Genomic DNA, 26,607 nt, shown 5'->3' with positions numbered 1-26,607 from the left:
CTAGTCACCTCACTGTGAAGTATCTTCTCCCCCACTAGCCACCTCACTGAGGTGGAGGAGAGAAAAGAAGAGAAAGATGAAGGAAGAGAGAGGACGTTATAACCCAGTGTTTACTCTCTCCTGGAGCTTAGGGGCTTTCAGAAAACGTTATAACCCAGTGTTTACTCTCTCCTGGAGCTTAGGGGCTTTACCCTGAACAGGCAGTTAACCCCAGAGGACTTTATAAAAAAAAAAAAAAAACCAGTGTTTACTCTCTCCTGGAGCTTAGGGGCTTTCAGAAAATACGTTATAAAACCCAGTGTTTACTCTCTCCTGGAGCTTAGGGGCTTTCAGAGGACGATTATAACCCAGTGTTTACTCTGTCCTGGAGCTTAGGGGCTTTCACAGGACGTTATAACCCAGTGTTTACTCTCTCCTGGAGCTTAGGGGCTTTCATAGGCGTTATAACCCAGTGTTTACTCTCTCCTGGAGCTTAGGGGCTTTCAGAGGACGTTATAACCCAGTGTTTACTCTCTCCTGGAGCTTGGGGCTTTCAGAGGATGTTATAACCCAGTGTTTACTCATCCTGGAGCTTAGGGGTTTCAGAGGACGTTATAACCCAGTGTTTACTCTCTCCTGGAGCTTTGATGTCATACAGACTTTCAGTTGGGACGTTACAACTGTAGTGTTTACTCTCTCCTGGAGACTTAGTTGGGCTTTCAGAGGACGTTATAACCCAGACTGTTTACTCTACCTGGAGCTTAGGGGCTTTCAGAGGACGTTATGTCATACAGACTGTTTACTCTGTCCTGGAGCTTAGGGGTGATTTACAGACTGTAGTTGGTGATGTCATACAGACTGTGTTTATGTCATCCTGGAGCTTAGGGATGTCATACAGACTGTAGTTGGTGATAACCCAGTGTTTATTAGACTGGTTTGGTGATGTCAGAGGATACAGACTCCTTATGTCATCAGCTTTAGGGGCTTTCAGACTGTACGTTATACAGACTGTAGTGTTTACTCTCTCCTGGAGCTTTAGGGGCTTTGTCAGACAGACGTTATAACAGAGTGTTTACTCATACAGACTGGAGCTTTAGGGGCTTTTTTCAGAACGACGTTAGTAATGATGACAACAGAAGAACCGGAGGAGAGGAGTAGTAGGGAGCAGAAAGACAAAGAAGTGAAAAGTATTTTCTATCCATCAGTTTCTCCCTCCCTCCCCATTATTACTCTCCCTCCCCCACTCCCCCTCTCCCCTATCCCTCCCTCCCCTGTTTACTACACTCCCCCATCCCTCCCTTCCCCTGTTTACTACCTCTCCCTCCCCCCACTCCCCCTACTCCCCCTTCTCTCCCCTCACTCCCCCTTCTCTCCCTCCCCCTACTTCCCCTTTCTCCCTCCCCCACTCTGTTTACTCCCCCTTCTCTCTACCTCCCCTTGTTTACTACACTCCCTCCCCCCACTCCCCACTCTGTTTACTCACTCCCTCCCCCTACACTACCTTACTCCCCCTGTTTCTCCCACTCCCCCTACCTTACTCCCTGTTTACTCTCCCACTCCCCCCACTCCCGTCTCTCCCTACTCCCCATCTCTCCCTCATCTCTCCCTCCCCCACCTCTCTTTACTCTCTCCCCTATAATGCTGTTTACTAACAGTAGAAACACTGATGAAGTGAGATGTGAGATCCCAGCTCAGCTAATGCTGTTGCTAACAGCAACAGTGTATTAAAGTGAAGGGATAAAAACTAACTAATCATGTAGTAAACCCCCCAAAATAAAAGTGTTAAACAAAACTAAATATATTTTACATTCTTCAAAAGGAGCCACCTTTTGCCTTGATGACACTCTTGGCATTCTCTCAACCAGTTCACGGCAGCGTAGCCTAGTGGTTGCAAGTTCAAACCCCCTTAGCTGACAAGGTACAAATCTGTCACTCTGTTCTACCCCTGAACAGGCAGTTAACCCACTGTTCCTAGGCACGTCAATGAAAATAAGAATTTGTTCTTAACTGACTTGCCTGGTTAAATAAAGGTAAAAAAAAAAAACTACACCCGAATGCTTTTCCAACAGTTCTTGAAGGAGTTCCCACCTATGTTGGATTGGCATTATTGGTGTTAAAATACAGCAGTTATGCTATTTGGAAACACCAGGACGCTGATGTCATACAGACTGTAGTTGGTGATGTCATACAGACTGTAGTTTGGTGATGTCATACAGACTGTAGTTGGTGATGTCATTCAGACTGTAGTTGGTGATGTCATTCAGACTGTAGTTGGTGATGTCATACAGACTGTAGTTGGTGATGTCATACAGATTGTTTAGTTGGTGATGTCATACAGACTGTAGTTTACTGATGTCATACAGACTGTAAATAATTTAATAATATATGCCATTTACTACACGCTTTTTACTACACACTCACTCTGTTTACTTACAGTCACTGTGTGCATACTGTAGTTGGTGATGTCATTCAGACTGTAGTTGGTGATGTCATTCAGACTGTTTGGTGATGTCATACAGACTGTAGTTGGTGATGTCATACAGACTGTAGTTGGTGATGTCATACAGACTGTGTTTACTGATGTCATACAGACTGTGTTTGGTGATGTCATACAGACTGTAGTTTGTGATGTCATACAGACTGTAGTTGGTGATGTCATACAGACTGTAGTTGGTGATGTCACTACAGACTGTAGTTGGTGATGTCATACAGACTGTAGTTGGTGATGTCATACAGACTGTAGTTGGATACACTACCTTACTCACTCTGTTGCTACACTACCTTACTCACTCTGTCACACTACTACAGACTGTAGTTGTGATGTCATACAGACTGTAGTTGGTGATGTCATACAGACTGTAGTTGGTGATGTCATACAGACTGTAGTTGGTGTGTTCATACTTTTTACATACACAAGATTGATGCCATGATGACAATAGAATGTTGACCTTGTCACTGCGACAGCTGTTGATACGTGGTATAAACCAGAATTTAGTCTTACCAAACCTTTGGTCTGTTTACTACACTACCTTACTCACTCTGTTTACTACACTACCTTACTCACTCTGTTTAGCACATGGCCTCACATGTAAAAAGAGATGGGCGGGGCTAAAGGCTTAAGAGGGTGTGAACGATGCAGAATGGGCGGGGCTAAGGCTTAAGAGGGTGTGAACGATGCTGAATGGGCGGGGCTAAAGGCTTAAGAGGGTGTGAACGATGCGGAATGGGGTGTGAACGGGGCTAAGGCTTAAGAGGGTGTGAACGATGCTGAATGGGCGGGGCTAAGGCTTAAGAGGGTGTGAACGATGCGGAATGGGCGGGGCTAAGGCTTAAGAGGGTGTGAACGATGCGGAATGGGCGGGGCTAAGGCTTAAGAGGGTGTGAACGATGCGGAATGGGCGGGGCTAAGGCTTAAGAGGGTGTGAACGATGCTGAATGGGGGAGAGAAAAAGATCTCTCCAGTAGATACCAAAATATTCAAGGGTCATTTTCTCAAAAGTGAGGTTATAAGTTTATCAAATTTGAAAGCAGAATGACTTACCCATTGTTCCTCAACTGTAGTGTATAATACACCATGTAGCTCTGAGTCTCTACTTTTATCCAATGTAAAAAACACCATTGTTGCTTCATAAGACGAATCAAGCCGGTCGGTCAAATATCCCAGTGTGTGTGTGTGTGTGTGTGTGTCCCAGTGTGTGTGTGTGTCCCAGTGTGTGTGTGTGTGTGTCCCAGTGTGTGTGTGTGTGTGTGTGTGTGTGTGTATGTGTCCCAGTGTGTGTGTGTGTGTCCCAGTGTGTGTGTGTGTGTCCCAGTGTGTGTGTGTGTGTGTGTGTGTGTGTGTGTGTGTGTGTGTTCCTGTGTGTGTGTCCCAGTGTGTGTGTGTGTGTGTGTGTGTGTGTGTGTGTGTGTGTGTGTGGTGTCCCAGTGTTCCTGTGTGTGTGTCCCAGTGTGTGTTCCTGTGTGTGTCCCAGTGTGTGTGTGTGTGTGTGTCCCAGTATGTGTGTGTGTGTGTGTCCCAGTGTGTGTGTGGTGTCCCAGTGTGTGTATGTGTGTGTCCCAGTGTGTGTGTGTGTGTGTGTCCCAGTGTGTGTGTGTGTGTGTCCCAGTGTGTGTGTCCCAGTGTGTGTGTCCCAGTGTGTGTGTGTGTGTGTGTCCCAGTGTGTGTGTCCCAGTGTGTGTGTGTGTGTGTGTCCCAGTGTGTGTGTGTGTGTGTCCCAGTGTGTGTGTCCCAGTGTGTGTGTGTGTGTGTGTGTGTATGTCCCAGCGCCCCTCGGTAATGAAGGATACTTCCCGTTCGGGCCAGCTGCTATGCGGTAGTCACTGTAGCTGTTACTGGGGTGGAAGTTGAAAACAAACATAACGTTGGCTCTTTCAAACACGATCACTTTATCCTTCTCGTCCGCCGTGGTCAGCAACACCTGAAGGAGAGAGGAAGAAGAGGAGGGTGGAAGAATGAGAGGAAAGAGAATCTATAATTGTGATTATGTGATTTCCTGCAAGACAGGAATGTCAGTGTTCTGCCATGGCCAAGCGAAGAGCCCGGATCTCAATCCCATTGAGCACGTCTGGGGCCTGTTGGATCAGAGGGTGAGGGGCTAGGGCCATTCCTACCAGAAATGTCCGGGGAACTTGCAGGTGCTTTGGTGGAAGAGTGGGCTAACATCTCACAGCAAGAACTGGCATCTGGTGCAGTCCATGAGGAGATGCACTGTAGCTGGTGGCCACACCAGATACTGACTGTTACTTTTGATTTTGACCCCCCCTTTGTTCAGTGACACATTATTCAATTTCTGTTAGACACATGTCTGTGGAACTTGTTCAGTTTATGTCTCGGTTGTTGAATCTTATGTTCCTAAAAATATGTTTTGTTGAAAATATACGCATCGGCACAAAACGGAGGAAAAACTGCTGGAGTCAAGTGGCCTCTACAGTCTGGACATCACTGAGCCTAAATACTTCCTCCAGGGATTCATGAGAAAGGGAGGAACAGAGCCTTATTCTAAAGCAGCAAGGTGTTAGACTTTATCAACTGGGGGAGAGATGGGATGTGAAACGAGAGCCTTATTCTAAAGCAGCAAGTTAGTTTATCAACTGGGGGAGAGATGGGATGTTAAACGACTTTAAAGCAGCAAGGTCAAACTGGGGGAGAGATGGGATGTGAAACGAGAGCCTTATTCTAAAGCAGCAAGGTGTTAGACTTTATCAACTGGGGGAGAGATGGGATGTGTTAGACTTTATCAACTGGGGGAGAGATGGGATGTGAAACCTTATTCTAAAGCAGCAAGGTGTTAGACTTTATCAACTGGGGGAGAGATGGGATGGAAACGAGCCTTATTCTAAAGCAGCAAGGTGTTAGACTTTATCAACTGGGGGAGAGATGGGATGTGAAACGAGAGCCTAAAGCAGCAAGGTGTTAGACTTTATCAACTGGGGGAGTTTGAACATTGCAGCAAGGTGTTAGAATCAGACTGGGGAGAGAGATGGGATGTAAACGTATAAATGTTAATAATGCTCACATATTAAACATAAATGTAATAATACTCACATATTAAAGTATAAATGTAATAAAACTCACATATTAAAGTATAAATGTAATAATGCTCACATATTAAAGTATAAATGTAATAATACTTAGATATTAAAGTATAAATGTAATAATACTCACATATTTAAGCAATAAAGGCACGGGGGGTTACGATGCAATGCGGAGTGCCTGGGGGCAGCCCTTAGCCGTGGTATATTGACCGTATACCACAAACCCCGATGTGCGTTATTGTTATTATTAACTATTTATCAATGTAATTAGAGCAGTAAATATAACTTATTTTTGTTTCATACCCGTGGTATACGGTCTGATAGCTGTCAGCCAATTAACATTCAGGGCACGAACAACACAGTTTATAATTTAAGATAGACGAGACCACCCCAAGAAATGACGTTGATGATTGCAGTGTCTTAAAACAAATGAAATGTCTGCTTGTCTCCTACCTTCTGGGAGGCCAGCCATCCATATTTGTCCTCCGTGAGGTTCATGTCTCTGTCAAAAGCGTAAAGCTGTGTATAGCGTAGGTTGTTGTCAGGGTCTAACAGGTTGTACTGACGACGGGCATACTGGTAACTCTCACCATTACCCTTCCTGGGGAAGTCCAGCCAATCTGGGTGGCCAAACTCATTACCTACGGGGAGACAAAAACAGAAAGAACACAGGTCTTTACAGGGAGAGATGCTCAGACAGACAGGGGGAGAGACAGGAGAGGGGGGAAAGAGGACCTACTAGAGAGAGAGGGGAGTGGAAAGAGGGCCTACTAGAGAGAGAGAGGAGAGAAAAGAGGGCCTACTAGAGAGAGACAGGAGATGGGGAAAGAGGGCCTACTAGAGAAAGAGAGAGGAGGGAAAGAGGGCCTACTAGAGAGAGAGAGGAGGGGAAAGAGGGCCTACTAGAGAGAGAGAGGAGGGGACAGAGGGCCTACTAGAGAGAGAGAGGGGAAAGAGGGCCTACTAGAGAAAGAGAGAGGAGGGGAAAGAGGGCCTACTAGAGAGAGAGAGGAGGGGAAAGAGGGCCTACTAGAGAGAGAGAGGAGGGGACAGAGGGCCTACTAGAGAGAGAGAGGGGGAAAGAGGGCCTACTAGAGAGAGAGAGGGGGGAAAGAGGGCCTACTAGAGAAAGAGAGAGGAGGGGACAGAGGGCCTACTAGAGAAAGAGGGCCTACTAGAGGGGGGAAAGAGGGCCTACTAGAGAGAGGAGGGAAAGAGGGCCTACTAGAGGAGGGGAAGAGGGCCTACTAGAGAGGGGGAGAGAGGGGGAAGAGGGGGAAAGGGCCTACTAGAGAGAGAGGGGGGAAAGAGGGCCTACTAGAGAGAGGGGGAACAGAGGGCCTACTAGAGAGAGGGGGGGGGGGAAGAGGGCCTACTAGAGAGAGGGGGAGGGGACAGAGGGCCTACTAGAGAGAGGGGGGGAAAGAGGACCTACTAGAGAGAGGGGGGAAAGAGGACCTACTAGAGAGAGGGGGAAAGAGGACCTACTAGAGGAGGGGAAAGAGGGCCTACTAGAGAGAGGGGGGGAAAGAGGACCTACTAGAGAGAGGGGGAAAGAGGGCCTACTAGAGAGAGAGGGGGGGGGAAAGAGGGCCTACTAGAGAGAAAGAGGGAGGGGAAGAGGGCCTACTAGAGAGAGAGGGGGGGAAGAGGGCCTACTAGAGAGAGAGGGGGGAAAGAGGACCTACTAGAGAGAAAGAGGACCTACTAGAGAGAGGGGGAAAGAGGGACCTACTAGAGAGAGGGAGGGAAAGAGGACCTACTAGAGAGAAAGAGGACCTACTAGGGGGGGGAAAGAGGGCCTACTAGAGAGAGGGGGAGAAAGAGGGCCTACTAGAGAGAGGGGAGGGAAAGAGGGCCTACTAGAGAGAGAGGGGGAAAGAGGGCCTACTAGAGAGAGAGAGGGGGGAAGGAGGGCCTACTAGAGAGAGGGGGAGAAAGAGGGCCTACTAGAGAGAGAGAGGGGGGAAAGAGGGCCTACTAGAGAGAGGGGAGGGGAAAGAGGGCCTACTAGAGAGAGAGAGGGGAAAGAGGGCCACTAGAGAGAGAGGAGGGGGAAGGAGGGCCTACTAGAGAGAGGGGGGGAAAGAGGGCCTACTAGAGAGAGAGGGGGGAAGGAGGGCCTACTAGAGAGAGGGGGAGAAAGAGGGCCTACTAGAGAGAGGAGGGAAAGAGGGCCTACTAGAGAGAGAGAGGGAAAGAGGGCCAACTAGAGAGGGGGAAGAGGGCCTACTAGAGAGAGGGGGAAAGAGGACCTACTAGAGAGAGGGGGGGAAAGAGGGCCTACTAGAGAGAGGGGGAAAGAGGGCCTACTAGAGAGAGGGGGAAAGAGGACCTACTAGAGAGAGGGGGAAAGAGGACCTACTAGAGAGAGGGGGGAAAGAGGACCTACTAGAGAGAGGGGGAAAGAGGACCTACTAGAGAGAGGGGGGAAAGAGGGCCTACTAGAGAGAGGGGGAAAGAGGGCCTACTAGAGAGAGGGGGAAAGAGGACCTACTAGAGAGAGGGGGAAAGAGGACCTACTAGAGAGAGGGGGAAAGAGGACCTACTAGAGAGAGGGGGAAAGAGGACCTACTAGAGAGAGGGGGAAAGAGGACCTACTAGAGAGAGGGGGAAAGGGGCCAACTAGAGAGAGGGAGGGGGAAGAGGGGCCTACTAGACAGAGGGGGGAGGAGGGCCTACTAGAGAGAGGGGGAAAGAGGACCTACTAGAGACAGGAGGAGAGAAATAAAGACCCTACTCTGACTCAGACCACTGATTCCACTTCAAATTTCTGAATACTAAAGTCTACAACAACATAGATTGAAAGACAGAAAGCAAAGAGGAGGGAAAAGAGAATACCAGGCAGAGCATTAGAGAGAGAGGGGAATCACACAGAGGAGAGAAGAGGGCAGAGCATTAGAGAGGAGTGGAATCACAAAGCTTGGTCTTGATCTTACTTAGTGAGGATAAAAGCTGGTCATTCTAGACTGAAGAGGTCTTATCATTCAGCATACAGACAGGTGAAGACACGATTACACAGTTATGTTTCCATGAACCTGTCCACCTGTACGACCACGACCTCCCTGTCCACAGAGGAGAGAAGAAGACCTCCCCTGTCCACCTGTAGAACACAGAGCGGCCTCCCCTGTCCACCTGTAGGAGGAGCGGAATCACACAGTCCACCTGTAGACCAGAGCTCCCTGTCACACAGAGGAGAGAAGAAGAGGCAGACCTCCCTGTCCACCTGGAGAGAAGAAGAGGCAGAGCATGTCCACCTGTAGTGAATCACAAAGCTCCCCTGTCCACCTGTGAGGATAAATCCCTGTCCACCTGTTCTAGACTGAAGAGGTCTGTCCACCTGTTCAGCATACAGTCCACCTGAAGACACGACCTCCCCTGTCCACCTGTACGACCACGACCTCCCCCGTCCACCTGTTCGACCACGACCTCCCCGTCCACCTGTACGACCACGACCTCCCCGTCCACCTGTTCGACCACGACCTCCCCCGTCCACCTGTACGACCACGACCTCCCCGTCCACCTGTACGACCACGACCTCCCCCGTCCACCTGTTCGACCACGACCTCCCCCACCTGTCCACCTCCCCTGTCCACCTGTACGACCACGACCTCCCCCGTCCACCTGTACGACCACGACCTCCCCTGTCCACCCATGACAGCGACCACGACCTCCCCCGTCCACCCATGACAGCTCGGCCACGACCTCCCCTGTCCACCTGTACGACCACGACCTCCCCTGTCCACCTGTTCGACCACGACCTCCCTGTCCACCTGTACGACCACGACCTCCCCTGTCCACCTGTACGACCACGACCTCCCCTGTCCACCTGTTCGACCACGACCTCCCCTGTCCACCTGTACGACCACGACCTCCCTGTCCACCTGTACGACCACGACCTCCCCTGTCCACCTGTACGACCACGACCTCCCTGTCCACCCATGACAGCTCGGCCACGACCTCCCCTGTCCACCCATGACAGCTCGACCACGACCTCCCCTGTCCACCCATGACAGCTCGGCCACGACCTCCCCTGTCCACCTGTACGACCACGACCTCCCCTGTCCACCTGTTCGACCACGACCTCCCCTGTCCACCTGTACGACCACGACCTCCCCTGTCCACCTGTACGACCACGACCTCCCCTGTCCACCTGTTCGACCACGACCTCCCCTGTCCACCTGTACGACCACGACCTCCCCTGTCCACCTGTACGACCACGACCTCCCCTGTCCACCTGTACGACCACGACCTCCCCTGTCCACCCATGACAGCTCGGCCACGACCTCCCTGTCCACCCATGACAGCTCGACGACCTCCCCTGTCCACCCATGACAGCTCGGCCCGACCTCCCCTGTCCACCCATGACAGCTCGGCCCGACCTCCCCTGTCCACCCATGACAGCTCGGCCACGACCTCCCCTGTCCACCTGTACGACCACGACCTCCCTGTCCACCTGTTCGACCACGACCTCCCTGTCCACCTGTACGACCACGACCTCCCCTGTCCACCTGTACGACCACGACCTCCCCTGTCCACCTGTTCGACCACGACCTCCCCTGTCCACCTGTACGACCACGACCTCCCTGTCCACCTGTACGACCACGACCTCCCCTGTCCACCTGTACGACCACGACCTCCCTGTCCACCCATGACAGCTCGACCACGACCTCCCCTGTCCACCCATGACAGCTCGGCCACGACCTCCCTGTCCACCCATGACAGCTCGGCCACGACCTCCCCTGTCCACCCATGACAGCTCGGCCACGACCTCCCTGTCCACCTGTACGACCCGACCTCCCCTGTCCACCCATGACAGCTCGGCCACGACCTCCCCTGTCCACCTGTACGACCACGACCTCCCCTGTCCACCCATGACAGCTCGGCCACGCAACTCAAAATCTGAGTTGCTGACGACAACAGTGGTAGACATGACTACCAACAATGATGAGATGAGACAGCCTACTGGGGGGAGGTGAGGGCCCTGGCAGAGTGGCCCTCTCCCTCAACGTGAACAAAACGAAGGAGCTGATCGTGGACTACAGGAGACAGCACAGAGAGCACCCCCCCCCCCCGGCCAATACACAATAGCCCATTGCATCTTTTTCTAGTTTAAAAAATATAAAATTAAAAGCTACATTTTCTCAAGTCAATAAATATTCAACCCCTTTGTTAAGACAAGCCTTAATAAGTGGAGTATAAATTGTGCGTAACAAGTCACATAATAAGTTGCATGAACTTTCTGTGTAGAATAATACTGTCTATGGAAAGATGAAACTCTCAGGAACACGTTGGTGTTCTACTCCACGAGAGTCTTGGGACTCGTCTGAAATCAGATCAAACCGATCTGACGACTTCTGTCTGTAGAATTAAACATCTAAAAATCTAAATCAAAACAGTTAAAATGATCCAGGACCTTCAAAACAATTCCACATGCTGCAGCGTAGACAGGAAATGAGTCTATAAGCGGTGGGTGGAGGTTTAATCGGAGGTTTAAGTCAATGCTATTGGCTCGGTGGTTCCTGAGAGAAGTCAATGGAGAGAAACTCTGTGACTCCCACACTGCTGTGTGCGCGTGAGGGAGTGAGATGGGAAGAGAGAGAGACAGACGGGGGGGAGAGAGAGACAGACGGGAGAGAGAGAGACAGACGGGGGGAGAGAGAGACAGACGGGAGAGAGACGGGGGAGTGAGAGAGAGAGACAGACGGGGAGAGAGAGAGAGACAGAGGGGGAGAGAGAGAGAGACAGACGGGGAGAGAGAGAGAGACAGACGGGGGAGAGAGAGAGAGACAGACGGGGGAGAGAGAGAGAGACAGACGGGGGGAGAGAGAGAGAGACAGACAGAGAGAGAGAGAGACAGACGGGAGAGAGAGACAGACGGGAGAGAGAGACAGACGGGAGAGAGAGACAAACGGGAGAGAGACAGACAGACAGGGGGAGAGAGAGACAGACGGGAGAGAGAGAGACAGACGGGAGAGAGAGAGACAGACGGGAGAGAGAGAGACAGACGGGAGAGAGAGACAGAGAGAGAGAGAGACGGGGAGTGAGAGAGAGAGACAGACGGGAGAGAGAGAGAGAGAGACAGACGGGAGAGAGAGAGACAGACGGGAGAGAGAGAGAGACAGACGGGGGAGAGAGAGAGAGACAGACGGGGAGAGAGAGAGAGACAGACGGGGGAGAGAGAGAGAGACAGACGGGGGAGAGAGAGAGATAGACGGGGAGAGAGAGAGAGAGAGACAGACGGGGAGAGAGAGAGAGAGAGAGAGAGAGACGGGGGAGAGAGAGAGACAGACGGGAGAGAGAGAGAGAGAGACGGGGGAGAGAGAGAGAAAAGACAGACGGGGGAGAGAGAGAAAGACAGACGGGGGGAGAGAGAGAGACAGACGGGGGGAGAGAGAGAGACAGACGGGGGAGAGAGAGAGAGACAGACGGGGGGAGAGAGAGAGAGAGAGACAGACGGGGAGAGAGAGAGAGACAGACGGGGGAGAGAGAGAGAGAGAGAGAGAGAGACAGGAGAGAGAGACAAACGGGAGAGAGAGACAGACAGACAGGGGGAGAGAGAGACAGACGGGAGAGAGAGACAGAGACAGACGGGGAGAGAGAGAGAGACAGACGGGAGAGAGAGAGAGACAGACGGGAGAGAGAGAGAGACAGACGGGAGAGAGAGAGAGACAGACGGGAGAGAGAGAGAGAGACAGACGGGAGAGAGAGAGAGAGAGAGAGACAGACGGGAGAGAGAGAGAGAGAGAGAGAGAGACAGACGGGAGAGAGAGAGAGAGAGAGAGACAGACGGGAGAGAGAGAGAGACGGGAGAGAGAGAGACGGGAGAGAGAGACAGACGGGAGAGAGAGACAGACAGGAGAGAGAGGCGGGAGAGAGAGAGAGAGACAGACGGGGGAGAGAGAGAGAGACAGACGGGGGAGAGAGAGAGAGACAGACGGGGAGAGAGAGAGAGACAGACGGGGGGAGAGAGAGAGAGACAGACGGGGGGAGAGAGAGAGAGACAGACGGGGGAGAGAGAGAGAGACAGACGGGGAGAGAGAGAGAGTGAGACAGACGGGGGAGAGAGAGAGAGAGAGACAGACGGGGGGAGAGAGAGAGAGAGAGACAGATGGGGGAGAGAGAGAGAGAGAGACAGATGGGGGAGAGAGAGAGAGAGACAGATGGGGGAGAGAGAGAGAGAGACAGATGGGGGAGAGAGAGAGAGAGACAGATGGGGAGAGAGAGAGAGAGACAGATGTTGGAGAGAGAGAGAGAGACAGATGGGGGAGAGAGAGAGAGAGACAGATGGGGGAGAGAGAGAGAGAGACAGATGGGGGAGAGAGAGAGAGAGACAGATGGGGGAGAGAGAGAGAGAGACAGATGGGGAGAGAGAGAGAGACAGATGGGGAGAGAGAGAGAGAGACAGATGGGGAGAGAGAGAGAGAGACAGATGGGGAGAGAGAGAGAGACAGATGGGGAGAGAGAGAGAGAGACAGATGGGGAGAGAGAGAGAGAGACAGATGTTGGGAGAGAGAGAGAGAGATGGGGACAGATGGGGGAGAGAGAGAGAGAGACAGATGGGGGAGAGAGAGAGAGAGACAGATGGGGAGAGAGAGAGAGACAGATGGGGAGAGAGAGAGAGACAGATGGGGAGAGAGAGAGAGAGACAGATGGGGGAGAGAGAGAGAGAGAGACAGATGGGGGAGAGAGAGAGAGACAGATGGGGAGAGAGAGAGAGAGACAGATGGGGGGAGAGAGAGAGACAGACGGGGGGAGAGAGAGAGACAGATGGGGGGAGAGAGAGAGACCGACGGGGAGAGAGAGAGAGAGACGGGGGGAGCTGGATGTCTGGCTGATGTGTATAGCAGTGGTCTTGGATGTAATGACATCAGGTCTCCACTGTGTTTACATAAGGGTCTGTACAGACAGTGGCAAATTGAATTTACAACTACTTTTTCAAGAGCTAATATTTATTTTCAAGGACCATCAATTTGTAATAGTTTCCTTACAAATTGGGGCGGCAGGCAGCCTAGTGGTCAGAGCGTTGGGCAGGCAGCCTAGTGGTCAGAGCGTTGGGCCAGTAACTTAAAGGTTGCTAGATCGAATCCCCCGAGCTGACAAGGTAAAAATCTGTCGTTCTGCCCCCTGAACAAGGCAGTTAACCCACTGATCCTGGGCCGTCATTGTAAATAAGAATTTGTTCTTAACGGACTTGCCTAGTTAAATAAAGGTTATAAAAATATGATGCAATTGTTTCTAGTTGCCAGCAGATGGCAGTATATCCCCTAAAAAAATCACTACAACCTTCATTTCAAAGTTCAACTCAATAATAAGTTGTTTCACTAGTTCTTTACTACATTACATGAATGGTAACTTTAGTCAGTACCAATGTTTTCATTTGAGTAGTGAGGAGCAGAGTTTTGTGACAACACACCTACCTGGTGAACACACACATTTCATAGTCACATGACTACATAAATCCAGCTTAATGACTGTTTCAATTGGGCATTAGAAAATCGACTGACTTAATAGCTACGGAAAAGCATCTTGCTTCCAACGGGCAGCTTTAATTAGTGTCACCAGAACGGCAGGTGCTGCAGACTGCTGCAGACTTCTAAAGCAGAATATCACAGTGAATGAGGTGACTGGCTAAACCTCTGACTGGCTAAACGTCTGACTGGCTAAACCTCTGACTGGCTAAACATCTGACTGGCTAAACCTCTGACTGGCTAAACCTCTGACTGGCTAAACCTCTGACTGGCTAAACGTCTGACTGGCTAAACCTCTGACTGGCTAAACATCTGACTGGCTAAACCTCTGACTGGCTAAACATCTGACTGGCTAAACCTCTGACTGGCTAAACCTCTGGTGACTGGCTAAACCTCTGACTGGCTAAACATCTGACTGGCTAAACCTCTGACTGGCTAAACCTCTGGTGACTGGCTAAACCTCTGACTGGCTAAACCTCTGGTGACTGGCTAAACCTCTGACTGGCTAAACATCTGACTGGCTAAACCTCTGACTGGCTAAACCTCTGACTGGCTAAACCTCTGACTGGCTAAACCTCTGACTGGCTAAACCTCTGACTGGCTAAACCTGTGGTGACTGGCTAAACCTGTGGTGACTGGCTAAACCTCTGACTGGCTAAACCTCTGACTGGCTAAACCTCTGACTGGCTAAACCTCTGACTGGCTAAACCTCTGACTGGCTAAACCTCTGGTGACTGGCTAAACCTCTGGTGACTGGCTAAACCTCTGGTGACTGGCTAAACCTCTGGTGACTGGCTAAACCTCTGGTGACTGGCTAAACCTCTGGTGACTGGCTAAACCTCTGGTGACTGGCTAAACCTCTGGTGACTGGCTAAACCTCTGGTGACTGGCTAAACCTCTGGTGACTGGCTAAACCTCTGGTGACTGGCTAAACCTCTGGTGACTGGCTAAACCTCTGGTGACTGGCTAAACCTCTGGTGACTGGCTAAACCTCTGGTGACTGGCTAAACCTCTGGTGACTGGCTAAACCTCTGGTGACTGGCTAAACCTCTGGTGACTGGCTAAACCTCTGGTGACTGGCTAAACCTCTGGTGACTGGCTAAACCTCTGGTGACTGGCTAAACCTCTGGTGACTGGCTAAACCTCTGGTGACTGGCTAAACCTCTGGTGACTGGCTAAACCTCTGGTGACTGGCTAAACCTCTGGTGACTGGCTAAACCTCTGGTGACTGGCTAAACCTCTGGTGACTGGCTAAACCTCTGGTGACTGGCTAAACCTCTGGTGACTGGCTAAACCTCTGGTGACTGGCTAAACCTCTGGTGACTGGCTAAACCTCTGGTGACTGGCTAAACCTCTGGTGACTGGCTAAACCTCTGGTGACTGGCTAAACCTCTGGTGACTGGCTAAACCTCTGACTGGCTAAACATCTGACTGGCTAAACATCTGACTGGCTAAACATCTGGCGACTGGCTAAACATCTGGCGACTGGCTAAACATCTGGTGACTGGCTAAACATCTGACTGGCTAAACATCTGACTGGCTAAACCTCTGACTGGCTAAACCTCTGACTGGCTAAACATCTGGTGACTGGCTAAACATCTGGTGACTGGCTAAACATCTGGTGACTGGCTAAACATCTGGTGACTGGCTAAACATCTGGTGACTGGCTAAACTTCTGGTGACTGGCTAAACATCTGGTGTCTGTCCCCCTTCATAATGTAGACCTGGTGTCTGTCCCCCTTCATAATGTAGACCTGGTGTCTGTCCCCCTTCATAATGTAGACCTGGTGTCTGTCCCCCTTCATAATGTAGACCTGGTGTCTGTCCCCTTCATAATGTAGACCTGGGGTCTGACCCCCTTCATAATGTAGACCTGGTGTCTGTCCCCTTCATAATGTAGACCTGGTGTCTGTCCCCCTTCATATGTAGACCTGGTGTCTGTCCCCCTTCATAATGTAGACCTGGTGTCTGTCCCCTTCATAATGTGTGGCTCTCATGAGGACCGCCACAGGAAAGGAAGATCCAGAGTTACCTCTGCTGCAGAGGATAAGTTCATTAGAGTTACCAGCCTCAGATTGCAGCCCAAATAAATGCTTCACAGACACATCTCAACATCAACTGTTCAGAGGAGACTGTGTGAATCAGGCCTTCATGGTTGAATTGCTGCAAGGAAACCACTACTGAAGGACACCAAGAAGAAGAAGAGACACGAGTAATCTACATTACACCGGTGGAAATATGTCCTTTGGTCTGGAGTCCAAATTTGAGATTTTTGGTTCCAACCGGCGTGTCTTTGTGAGAAGCAGAGTAGGTGAATGGATGATCTCCGCATGTGTGGTTCCCACCGTAAAGCATGGAGGAGGTGTGATTGATTTAGAATTCAAGGCACACTTAACCAGCATGGCTACCACAGCATTCTGCAGCGATACTCCATCACATCTGGTTAGTGCTTAGTGGGACTTTAATCTGTTTTTCAACTGGACAATAACCCAACATATCTCCAGGCTGTGTATGGGCTATTTGAGTAAGAAGGAGAGTGATGGAGTGCTGCATCAGATGACCTGGCCTCCACAATCACCCGACCTCAACCAAATTGATATGTTTGGGATGAGTTGGAAACTTGACCGCAGAGTGAAGGAAAAGCAGCTGACAAGTGTTCAGCATATTTGGAAACTCCTTCAAGACGGTTGGAAAAGCATTCCAGGTTAAGCTGGTTGAGAGAATGCTAAGAGTGTGCAAAGCTGTCATTAAAGGATACTTTGAAGAATTTTAAATATATTTAGATTTGTTTTAACACTTTTCTGGTTACTACATGACTCCATATGTGTTATTTCATAGTTTTGATGTCTTCACTATTATTCTACAATGTAAATATTATTAAACACAACATGTAAACTGTTGGTCCCATGTTTCATGAGCTGAAAAAAAAAAAAATATATATATATATAAAAATGATCTCAGAAATGTTCCATAAAGCAGAAAAGGCAGAATTGAATTGAGATTTTTGCTTTTTCCGATGTGATGTTTGGCGAAGACTAATCAGTCAGTCCTGTACATGCCTGGCTGAGAGGCAGTGTGGGTGGAATGAGCTCGCCTGGCAACCACAGCGAGGAGAAAAAAAAACTCTGTAGTCCGCCTGGAAATTAATTTGCAAGACACACACATTTTATAATATTTTTCAGACTAGATCATTTCATGTTCTCCTCTCATTTTAATTGAAGTACTTTTGAGACCAACTTGAGAACATATCAGATTTTCAATGTATTCCAGTGTACTAATTTCAGAGTGCCAAATTCAAGTACTTTTAAGCTCCTTTTGAGAACCCTGTTAAATAGACAGTTGTATTGTATGTTGTAGTCTGGAGGACAGGCAGAGTTTAAATAGACAGTTGTATTGTATGTTGTAGTCTGGAGGACAGGCAGAGTTTAAATAGACAGTTGTATGTTGTAGTCTGGAGGACAGACAGAGTTTAAATAGACAGTTGTATGTTGTAGTCTGGAGGACAGACAGAGTTTAAATAGACAGTTGTATTGTATGTTGTAGTCTGGAGGACAGACAGAGTTTAAATAGACAGTTGTATTGTATGTTGTAGTCTGGAGGACAGACAGAGTTTAAATAGACAGTTGTATTGTATGTTGTAGTCTGGAGGACAGAGAGAGTTTAAATAGACAGTTGTATTGTATGTTGTAGTCTGGAGGACAGAGAGAGTTTAAATAGACAGTTGTATGTTGTAGTCTGGAGGACAGAGAGAGTTTAAATAGACAGTTGTATTGTATGTTGTAGTCTGGAGGACAGAGAGAGTTTAAATAGACAGTTGTATGTTGTAGTCTGGAGGACAGAGAGAGTTTAAATAGACAGTTGTATGTTGTAGTCTGGAGGACAGAGAGAGTTTAAATAGACAGTTGTATTGTATGTTGTAGTCTGGAGGACAGACAGAGTTTAAATAGACAGTTGTATTGTATGTTGTAGTCTGGAGGACAGACAGAGTTTAAATAGACAGTTGTATTGTATGTTGTAGTCTGGAGGACAGAGAGAGTTTAAATAGACAGTTGTATTGTATGTTGTAGTCTGGAGGACAGAGAGAGTTTAAATAGACAGTTGTATTGTATGTTGTTGTAGTCTGGAGGACAGACAGAGTTTAAATAGACAGTTGTATGTTGTAGTCTGGAGGACAGACAGAGTTTAAATAGACAGTTGTATTGTATGTTGTAGTCTGGAGGACAGAGAGAGTTTAAATAGACAGTTGTATTGTATGTTGTAGTCTGGAGGACAGACAGAGTTTAAATAGACAGTTGTATTGTATGTTGTAGTCTGGAGGACAGACAGAGAAGTTGTGGGGTGAAGTTAATATTATTATCAGTGAACTCTCCTCTCTCCTCTCTCCTCTCATGTAATTGTATATGATTTACCAACAAAACCGTTTTCCATTTCATTGCAGAACTAACTCTTTCCCGGTCTCCGTTCTTCACTCTCTCCTCCCCCATCTCTCCTGTGTGTGAGTGGGATGATATTGATCTTAGGGAGATGGTGGAAAACTGCAGAGTACCGCACTGGAAAACGACAGAGTACCGCACTGGAAAACGACAGAGTACCGCACTGGAAAACGACAGAGTACCGCACTGGAAAACGACAGAGTACAGTTGTATGTTGTAGTCTGGAGGACGCACTGGAAAACGACAGAGTACCGCACTGGAAAACGACAGAGTACCGCACTGGAAAACGACAGAGTACCGCACTGGAAAACGACAGAGTACCGCACTGGAAAACGACAGAGTACCGCACTGGAAAACGACAGAGTACCGCACTGGAAAACGACAGAGTACCGCACTGGAAAACGACAGAGTACCACACTGGAAAACGACAGAGTACCACACTGGAAAACAACAGAGTACCGCACTGGAAAACGACAGAGTACCGCACTGGAAAACGACAGAGTACCGCACTGGGAAACAACAGAGTACCGCACTGGAAAACAACAGAGTGGAAAACACTGGAAAACAACAGAGTACCGCACTGGAAAACAACAGAGTACCACACTGGAAAACAACAGAGTACCACACTGGAAAACAACAGAGTGGAAAACAACAGAGTACCACACTGGAAAACGACAGAGTGTAAAACACTACACTGGAAAACAACAGAGTACCGCACTGGAAAACAACAGAGTACCACACTGGAAAACAACAGAGCGGAAAACAACAGAGTACCACACTGGAAAACGACAGAGTGGAAAACACTGGAAAACAACAGCGTACCGCACTGGAAAACAACAGAGTACCACACTGGAAAACAACAGAGTACCACACTGGAAAACAACAGAGTGGAAAACAACAGAGTACCACAATGGAAAACGACAGAGTGGAAAACACTGGAAAACAACAGAGTACCGCACTGGAAAACAACAGAGTACCACACTGGAAAACAACATACCCCTTTTTCAGTTGATTGCATCAGCACATCATTTGATCTCACCTGACCTGTCTCTTATAATGGGGAGCCTAGTGGTTAGAGCGTTGGACTAGTAACGGGAAGGTTGCAAGTTCAAATCCCCGAGTTGACAAGGTACAAATCTGTCGTTCTGCCCCTGAACAGGCAGTTAATTCACTATTCCTAGGCCGTCATTGCAAATAAGAATTTGTTCTTAACTGACTTGCCTAGTTAAATAAAGGAAAAATTAAAATAAATAATGTGCCTTCATTCCATACAGAACCAGGCTAATAATGATTAGTCATCTTTTAAATTAGCATGCCCAGGGCTGGACATTCAGATAAATTTGCCAGTTCCAACTGAAAGCTACTGGCCCAAATGAATAGAAGAATACTGGCCTGGGAAAGCGGATATTGTGTGCATCATTTAAACGTTATCTGTGGGCTGACCAAGCAGCCTCTCCCCAACTCACCCATGAAGTTGAGGTAGCCCTCCCCCCAACTCACCCATGAAGTTGAGGTAGCCCCCCACTCACCCATGAAGTTGAGGTAGCCCTCCCCCAACTCACCCATGAAGTTGAGGTAGCCCCCCTCTCCCCAACTCACCCTTGAAGTTGAGGTAGCCCTCCCCCAACTCACCCATGAAGTTGAGGTAGCCCTCCCCCCGCCAACTCACCCATGAAGTTGAGGTAGCCCTCCCCCGCCAACTCACCCATGAAGTTGAGGTAGCCCTCCCCCCCCAACTCACCCATGAAGTTGAGGTAGCCCCCCTCTCCCCAACTCACCCTTGAAGTTGAGGTAGCCCCCTCTCGCCCCAACTCACCCATGAAGTTGAGGTAGCCCTCCCCCAACTCACCCATGAAGTTGAGGTAGCCCTCCCCCGCCAACTCACCCATGAAGTTGAGGTAGCCCTCCCCCGCCAACTCACCCATGAAGTTGAGGTAGCCCTCCCCCGCCAACTCACCCATGAAGTTGAGGTAGCCCTCCCCCAACTCACCCATGAAGTTGAGGTAGCCCTCCCCCCCAACTCACCCATGAATTTGAGGTAGCCCTCCCCCAACTCACCCATGAATTTGAGGTAGCCCTCGCCCCAACTCACCCATGAAGTTGAGGTAGCCCTCGCCCCAACTCACCCATGAAGTTGAGGTAGCCCTCCCCCAACTCACCCATGAAGTTGAGGTAGCCCTCTCCCCAACTCACCCATGAAGTTGAGGTAGCCCTCCCCCGCCAACTCACCCATGAATTTGAGGTAGCCCTCCCCCAACTCACCCATGAAGTTGAGGTAGCCCTCGCCCCAACTCACCCATGAAGTTGAGGTAGCCCTCCCCCCAACTCACCCATGAAGTTGAGGTAGCCCTCTCCCCAACTCACCCATGAAGTTGAGGTAGCCCTCCCCCACCAACTCACCCATGAAGTTGAGGTAGCCCTCTCCCCCCCAACTCACCCATGAAGTTGAGGTAGCCCTCTCCCCAACTCACCCATGAAGTTGAGGTAGCCTTCTCCCCCCAGAGCGTGTGTGAGGAGGCGGATCATCTTATGTAGCTGGATGCCTCGGTCGATGACGGGAGTCATGGGGATCAGGGAACTCATGTTGGTGTACATCTCTTTATCCATCAGCCAGAAGGCCAGGGACTTATCACCTACCAGAGCCTAGCAACATAGAGAGATACTTTACTATCCCCTACCAGAGCCTGGCAACATGGAGAGAGAGAGAGTCCCCCTATTGCCGGGGTCTAGTCCCCCTATCGCCGTGGTCCCCTATCGCCGGAGTCCCCCTATAGCCGGAGTCTAGCCCCTCTTTCGCCGTGGTCTAGTCCCCCTATCGCCGTGGTCTAGTCCCCCTATCGCCGTGGTCTAGTCCCCCTATCGCCGTGGTCTAGTCCCCCTATCGCCGTGGTCTAGTCCCCCTATCGCCGTGGTCTAGTCCCCCTATCGCCGTGGTCTAGTCCCCCTATCGCCGTGGTCTAGTCCCCCTATCGCCGTGGTCTAGTCCCCCTATCGCCGTGGTCTAGTCCCCCTATCGCCGTGGTCTAGTCCCCCTATCGCCGTGGTCTAGTCCCCCTATCGCCGTGGTCTAGTCCCCCTATCGCCGTGGTCTAGTCCCCCTATCGCCGTGGTCTAGTCCCCCTATCGCCGTGGTCTAGTCCCCCTATCGCCGTGGTCTAGTCCCCCTATCGCCGGGGTCTAGTCCCCCTATCGCCGGGGTCTAAATAACAGTCATAACATTTAATTTGTATAGCACTTGTCATTAAAATAAAATAACTTGATCTTTTAGCGGGACCAGAGGGCGGAGTCTGTTTCTGACTCTTAACATGATGACACTGTTGGAATGAGGAATGTTTATCCAACTGACGTGTCTCACGCAACGGAATGGATTTCTTGTCAGTTGAATTGAAGAACATTTGTTTTTACTTCCTGCTTTGCTCCTGTGACTCTCAATAGTTACCACGGTGACCGGCAGCCCTATTGATTATATCACTGGCCAATAGTACCTGGTCGTGGCTCTCAGCATAGCCGATGCTTCCTTCGCCCTTCCTCCTATTGGTCAGCGTGTAGACGATATTCCCCATGTCCCATTCCTCATCCTTTAACTCCTTCAGTATCTAGAGAGAGAGAGAGGGGGAGGAGAGAGAGAGAGAGGAGAGAGAGGGAGGTAGAGACAGAGGGGGAGAGAGAGAGAGGGGGAGGAGAGAGAGAGAGATGAGGAGGAGAGAGGGGGAGGAGAGAGGGAGAGGGGAGGAGAGAGAGAGGGAGAGGGGGAGGAGAGAGAGAGGGAGAGGGGAGGAGAGAGAGAGAGGGAGAGGAGAGAGAGAGCGGGAGAGGGGGAGGAGAGAGAGAGCGAGAGAGGGGGAGGAGAGAGAGAGCGAGAGAGGGGGAGGAGAGAGAGAGGAGAGGGGGAGAAGAGAGGGAGAGAGGTAGAGACAGAGGGGAGGAGAGAGGGGGAGGAGAGAGTGAGGGGGAGGAGAGAGAGAGGGGTGAGGAGAGAGAGAGGGGGAGGAGAGAGAGGGAGCGAGAGGGAGGAGAGAGAGAGGGAGGGAGAGAGAGGGAGGACAGAGGGAGAGAGAGGGAGGAGAGAGGGTGGAGGAGAGGGGGAGAGGGAGAGAGAGGGGTTGAGGGAGGGAGAGAGAGCGGAACAGTGAGAAATGGGATTTGAAAGAGGAGAGGGAGGGGAGAGAGAGAGAGAGAGAGAGAGAGAGAGAGAGAGAGAGAGAGAGAGAGAGAGAGAGAGCGAGTGAGGGGAGAGAGAGAGGGAGGGAGAGAGAGAGGGAGTGAGGGGAGAGAGAGAAAGACAGAGAGAGAGGGAGTGAGGGGAGAGAGAGAGGGAGTGAGGGGAGAGAGAGAGGGAGTGAGGGGAGAGAGAGAGGGAGTGAGGGGAGAGAGTGAGGGAGGGGAGAGAGAGAGAGAGGGGAGAGAGAGAGGGAGTGAGGGGAGAGAGAGAGAGAGTGAGGGGAGAGAGAGAGGGAGTGAGGGGAGAGAGAGAGGGAGTGAGGGGAGAGAGAGGGAGTGAGGGAGAGAGAGGGAGTGAGGGAGAGAGGGAGGGAGAGAGAGAGGGAGGGGAGAGAGAGAGGGAGTGAGGGGAGAGAGAGAAAGACAGAGAGAGAGGGAGTGAGGGGAGAGAGAGGGAGTGAGGGGAGAGAGAGGGGAGTGAGGGGAGAGAGAGAGGGAGTGAGGGGGAGAGAGAGAGGGAGTGAGGGGAGAGAGTGAGGGAGGGGAGAGAGAGAGAGTGAGGGAGAGAGAGAGGGAGGAGGGGAGAGAGAGAGGGAGTGAGGGGAGAGAGAGAGGGAGTGAGGGGAGAGAGAGAGGGAGTGAGGGGAGAGAGAGAGGGAGTGAGGGGGAGAGAGAGAGGGAGTGAGGGGAGAGAGAGAGGGAGTGAGGGGAGAGAGAGAGGGAGTGAGGGGAGAGAGAGAGGGAAAGGGGAGAGAGTGAGGGAGGGGAGAGAGAGTGAGGGGAGAGAGAGAGGGAGTTGAGGGAGGGGAGAGAGAGTGAGGGGAGAGAGAGAGGGAGTGAGGGAGAGAGAGAGGGAGTGAGGGGAGAGAGAGAGGGAGTGAGGGGAGAGAGAGAGGGAGGGAGGGGAGAGAGAGAGGGAGAGAGAGAGAGGGAGTGAGGGGAGAGAGAGAGGGAGTGAGGGGAGAGAGAGAGGGAGTGAGGGGAGAGAGAGGGAGTGAGGAGAGAGAGAGGGAGTGAGGGGAGAGAGGGAGGGGAGAGAGAGAAAGACAGAGAGAGAGGGAGGGGGGGAGAGAGGGAGGGAGAGAGAGAGACAGAGAGAGAGGGAGGGGAGAGAGGGAGGGAGAGAGAGAGAAAGACAGAGAGAGAGGGAGGGGAGAGAGGGAGGGGAGAGAGAGAAAGACAGAGAGAGAGGGAGGGGAGCGAGTTTATATAACTTATACATTCAGAGAGAGACAGCCGAGTGGATTCTGGAGAGAGACTGACTTCTTCATGTCTCAGCATGTTAAACGACATTATCTTCACATTATCTTAGACGCTTTACACTGACATTATCTTCACATTATCTTAGACGCTTTACACTGACAGCCAATCATCAGCTAGGCCTGTTGCCTTCAGCGCAAATTGCAGCCTTTAACAATAGGCATAGGGCTACGCATCTGAAATGATGATGATTCGCTGTGGATATGTCTCTCTGGTGATTTTGAAAATATATTTCTGTACAGAAGCAGAGTAAATATATCATTTTTTTGGGCAAATTGACTTCAAGTTCCTTCAAGCCTATTGGATACACTGCCCATTAAAAAAAATAGGTCACAGGTTTGTGCACAAAATAATTCCAGCATCCGAACAGTGCACCTGCCAACTTTCCTTCAATTAAGCATGGCTGAAACTCTCTCATCGGAGAAAGCATCCGAGTGAGCGAAACAGCGCCCCTCTGTCTTACTATACACAGCCCTTGTATCTGATGCTGTGTGGACAGAAATAGTATGACATGCAAGTCCGTTAAGTCCGTTAACCTCTTCAACCTATGGGGGCGCTATGTCATTATTGGATAAAAAGACGTGCCCGTTTTAAGCGCAATATTCTGTCACGAAAATATGCTTGACTATGCTTGGAATTGATAGCCTTGGAAAGAAAACACTCTGACGTTTCCAAAACTGCAAAGATATTATCTGTGAGTGCCCCAGAACTAATGCTACAGGCGAAACCAAGATGAAACTTCAAACAGGAAATGAACAGGATTTTTGAAGCTGTGTTTACTAACGTCTCCTTATATGGCTGTGAATATGCTGTGAACGAGCTTATGCGCTCTGCCGTTCATCCAAGATGTCTGCAGCATCGTGGCATATTTGTAGGCATATCATTGGAAGATTGGCCATAAGAGACTACAATTACCAGGGGGCCGTCCGGTGCCCTTTGTCTAAATCGGTGCGTAATTCCCAGTGGCAACCATTGTACCTTGCGTTACAGAAGGAGACTCATACTTCCAGGAACGATACATCATTGAAGAGATATGTGAAAAACACCTTGAGGATTGGTTCTAAACAACGTTTGCCATGTTTCAGTCGATATTATGGAGTTCATTTGGAAAAAATGTTCGGCGTTTGGATAACTGAATTTTCGGGTTTTTTTGGTAGCCAAACGTGATGCGCCAAACGGACCGATTTCTCCTGCACAAAAAAATCTTTCAGGAAAAACTGAACATTTGCTATCTAACTGAGTCTCCTCATTGAAAGCATCCGAAGTTCTTCAAAGGTAAATGATTTATTGAATGTTTTAGCTGGTTTTTGTGAAAATGTGGCCTGCTAATGCTAACGCTAAATGCTAAATGCTAACGCTAAATGCTAAATGCTAGTTTGCTATGGTAGAGAAGCATATTTTTGAAAATCTGAGATGACAGTGTTGTTAACAAAAGGCTAAGCATGAGAGCTAGCATATTGATTTAATTTAATTTGCGATTTTCATGAATAGTTAACGTTGCGTTATGGTAATGAGCTTGAGGCTGTAGTCATGATCCCGGATCCGGGTTGGCTCGACGCAAGAAGTTAAGAACAAGTCCTTATTTACAATGACGGGCCCCGGCCAAACCCGGATGACACTGGGCCCGCCCTGTGGGACTCCCAATCACGGCCGGATGTGATACAGCTTGGATTCGAACCAGGAACTGTAGAGACACCTCTGAGATGCTGCGCCACTCAGGAGAGCCCAAAATGGACTGTTGTCATTCAATAATTTATTTATTTGTACTATTTTCTACATTGTAGAATAATATTGAAGACATCAAAACTATGACATAACACATATGGAATCATGTAGTAACCAAAAAAGTGTTAACACAAATCTAAATATATTTTATATTTGAGATTCTTCAAATAGCCACCCTTTGCCTTGATGACAGCTTTGCACACTCTTGGCATTCTCTCAACCAGCTTCATGAGGAAGTCACCTGGAATGCATTTCAATTAACAGGTGTGCCTTGTTAAAAGTTAATTTGTTTAATTTATTTCCTTCTTAATGCGTTTGAGCCAATCAGTTGTATTGTGACAAGTTAGGGGTGGTATACAGAAGATAGCCCTATTTGGTAAAAGACCAAGTCCATATTATGGCAAGAACAGCTCAAATAAGCAAATAGAAACGACAGTCCATCATTACTTTAAGACATGAAGGCCAATCAATATAGAACATTTCAATAACTTTGAACAGTTCTTCAGGTGCAGTTGCAAAAACGATCAAGCGCTGTGAGGAAACTGTCTCTCATGAGGACCGCCACAGGAAAGGAAGACCCAGAGTTACCTCTGCTGCAGAGGATAAGTTCATTAGAGTTACCAGACTCAGATTGCAGCCCAAATAAATGCTTCACAGAGTCAAGTAACAGACACATCTCAACATCAACTGTTCAGAGGAGACTGTGTGAATCAGACCTTCATGGTCGATTGCTGCAGGAATCGCCTACGAAAGGACACCAATAAGAAGAGACTTGCTTGGGCCAAGAAACACAAGTAATGGACATTAGACTGGTGGAAATCTGTCCTTTGGTCAGATGAGTCCAAATTTGAGGTTTTGGTTTATTGTGAGACGCAGAGTAGGTTAATGGATAATCTCCGCATGTGTGGTTCCCACCGTGAAGCATGGATGAGGAGGTGTGATGGTGCTTTGCTGGTGACACTGTCTGTGATTTATTTAGAATTCAAGGCACACTTAACCAGTATGGCAACCACAGCATTCTGCAGCAATACTCCATCCCATCT

At 49.6% G+C, this 26,607-nt stretch overlaps 1 protein-coding gene across 1 annotated transcript in view; it reads right to left on the bottom strand.

Annotated features, from left to right (window-relative positions):
• The window catches only part of gbe1a (glucan (1,4-alpha-), branching enzyme 1a), a 202,430-nt gene that overhangs the window by 34,907 nt on the left and 140,916 nt on the right, over positions 1-26,607 (bottom strand). The window contains exons 12-15 of the mRNA XM_046317104.1: positions 21,904-22,014; positions 20,890-21,061; positions 5,968-6,155; positions 4,267-4,397 (exon numbers count right to left, since the gene is read on the bottom strand). Of these exons, the coding sequence (XP_046173060.1) occupies positions 4,267-4,397; positions 5,968-6,155; positions 20,890-21,061; positions 21,904-22,014 (602 nt within the window). The remainder of the gene's footprint in view (positions 1-4,266; positions 4,398-5,967; positions 6,156-20,889; positions 21,062-21,903; positions 22,015-26,607) is intronic.

This window comes from Oncorhynchus gorbuscha, linkage group LG20, assembly GCF_021184085.1.
Source record: "Oncorhynchus gorbuscha isolate QuinsamMale2020 ecotype Even-year linkage group LG20, OgorEven_v1.0, whole genome shotgun sequence".
NCBI lineage: Eukaryota > Metazoa > Chordata > Actinopteri > Salmoniformes > Salmonidae > Oncorhynchus > Oncorhynchus gorbuscha.
Note: the sequence above shows the minus strand (reverse complement) of the source record. Positions and strands in the feature narration are given on the sequence as shown.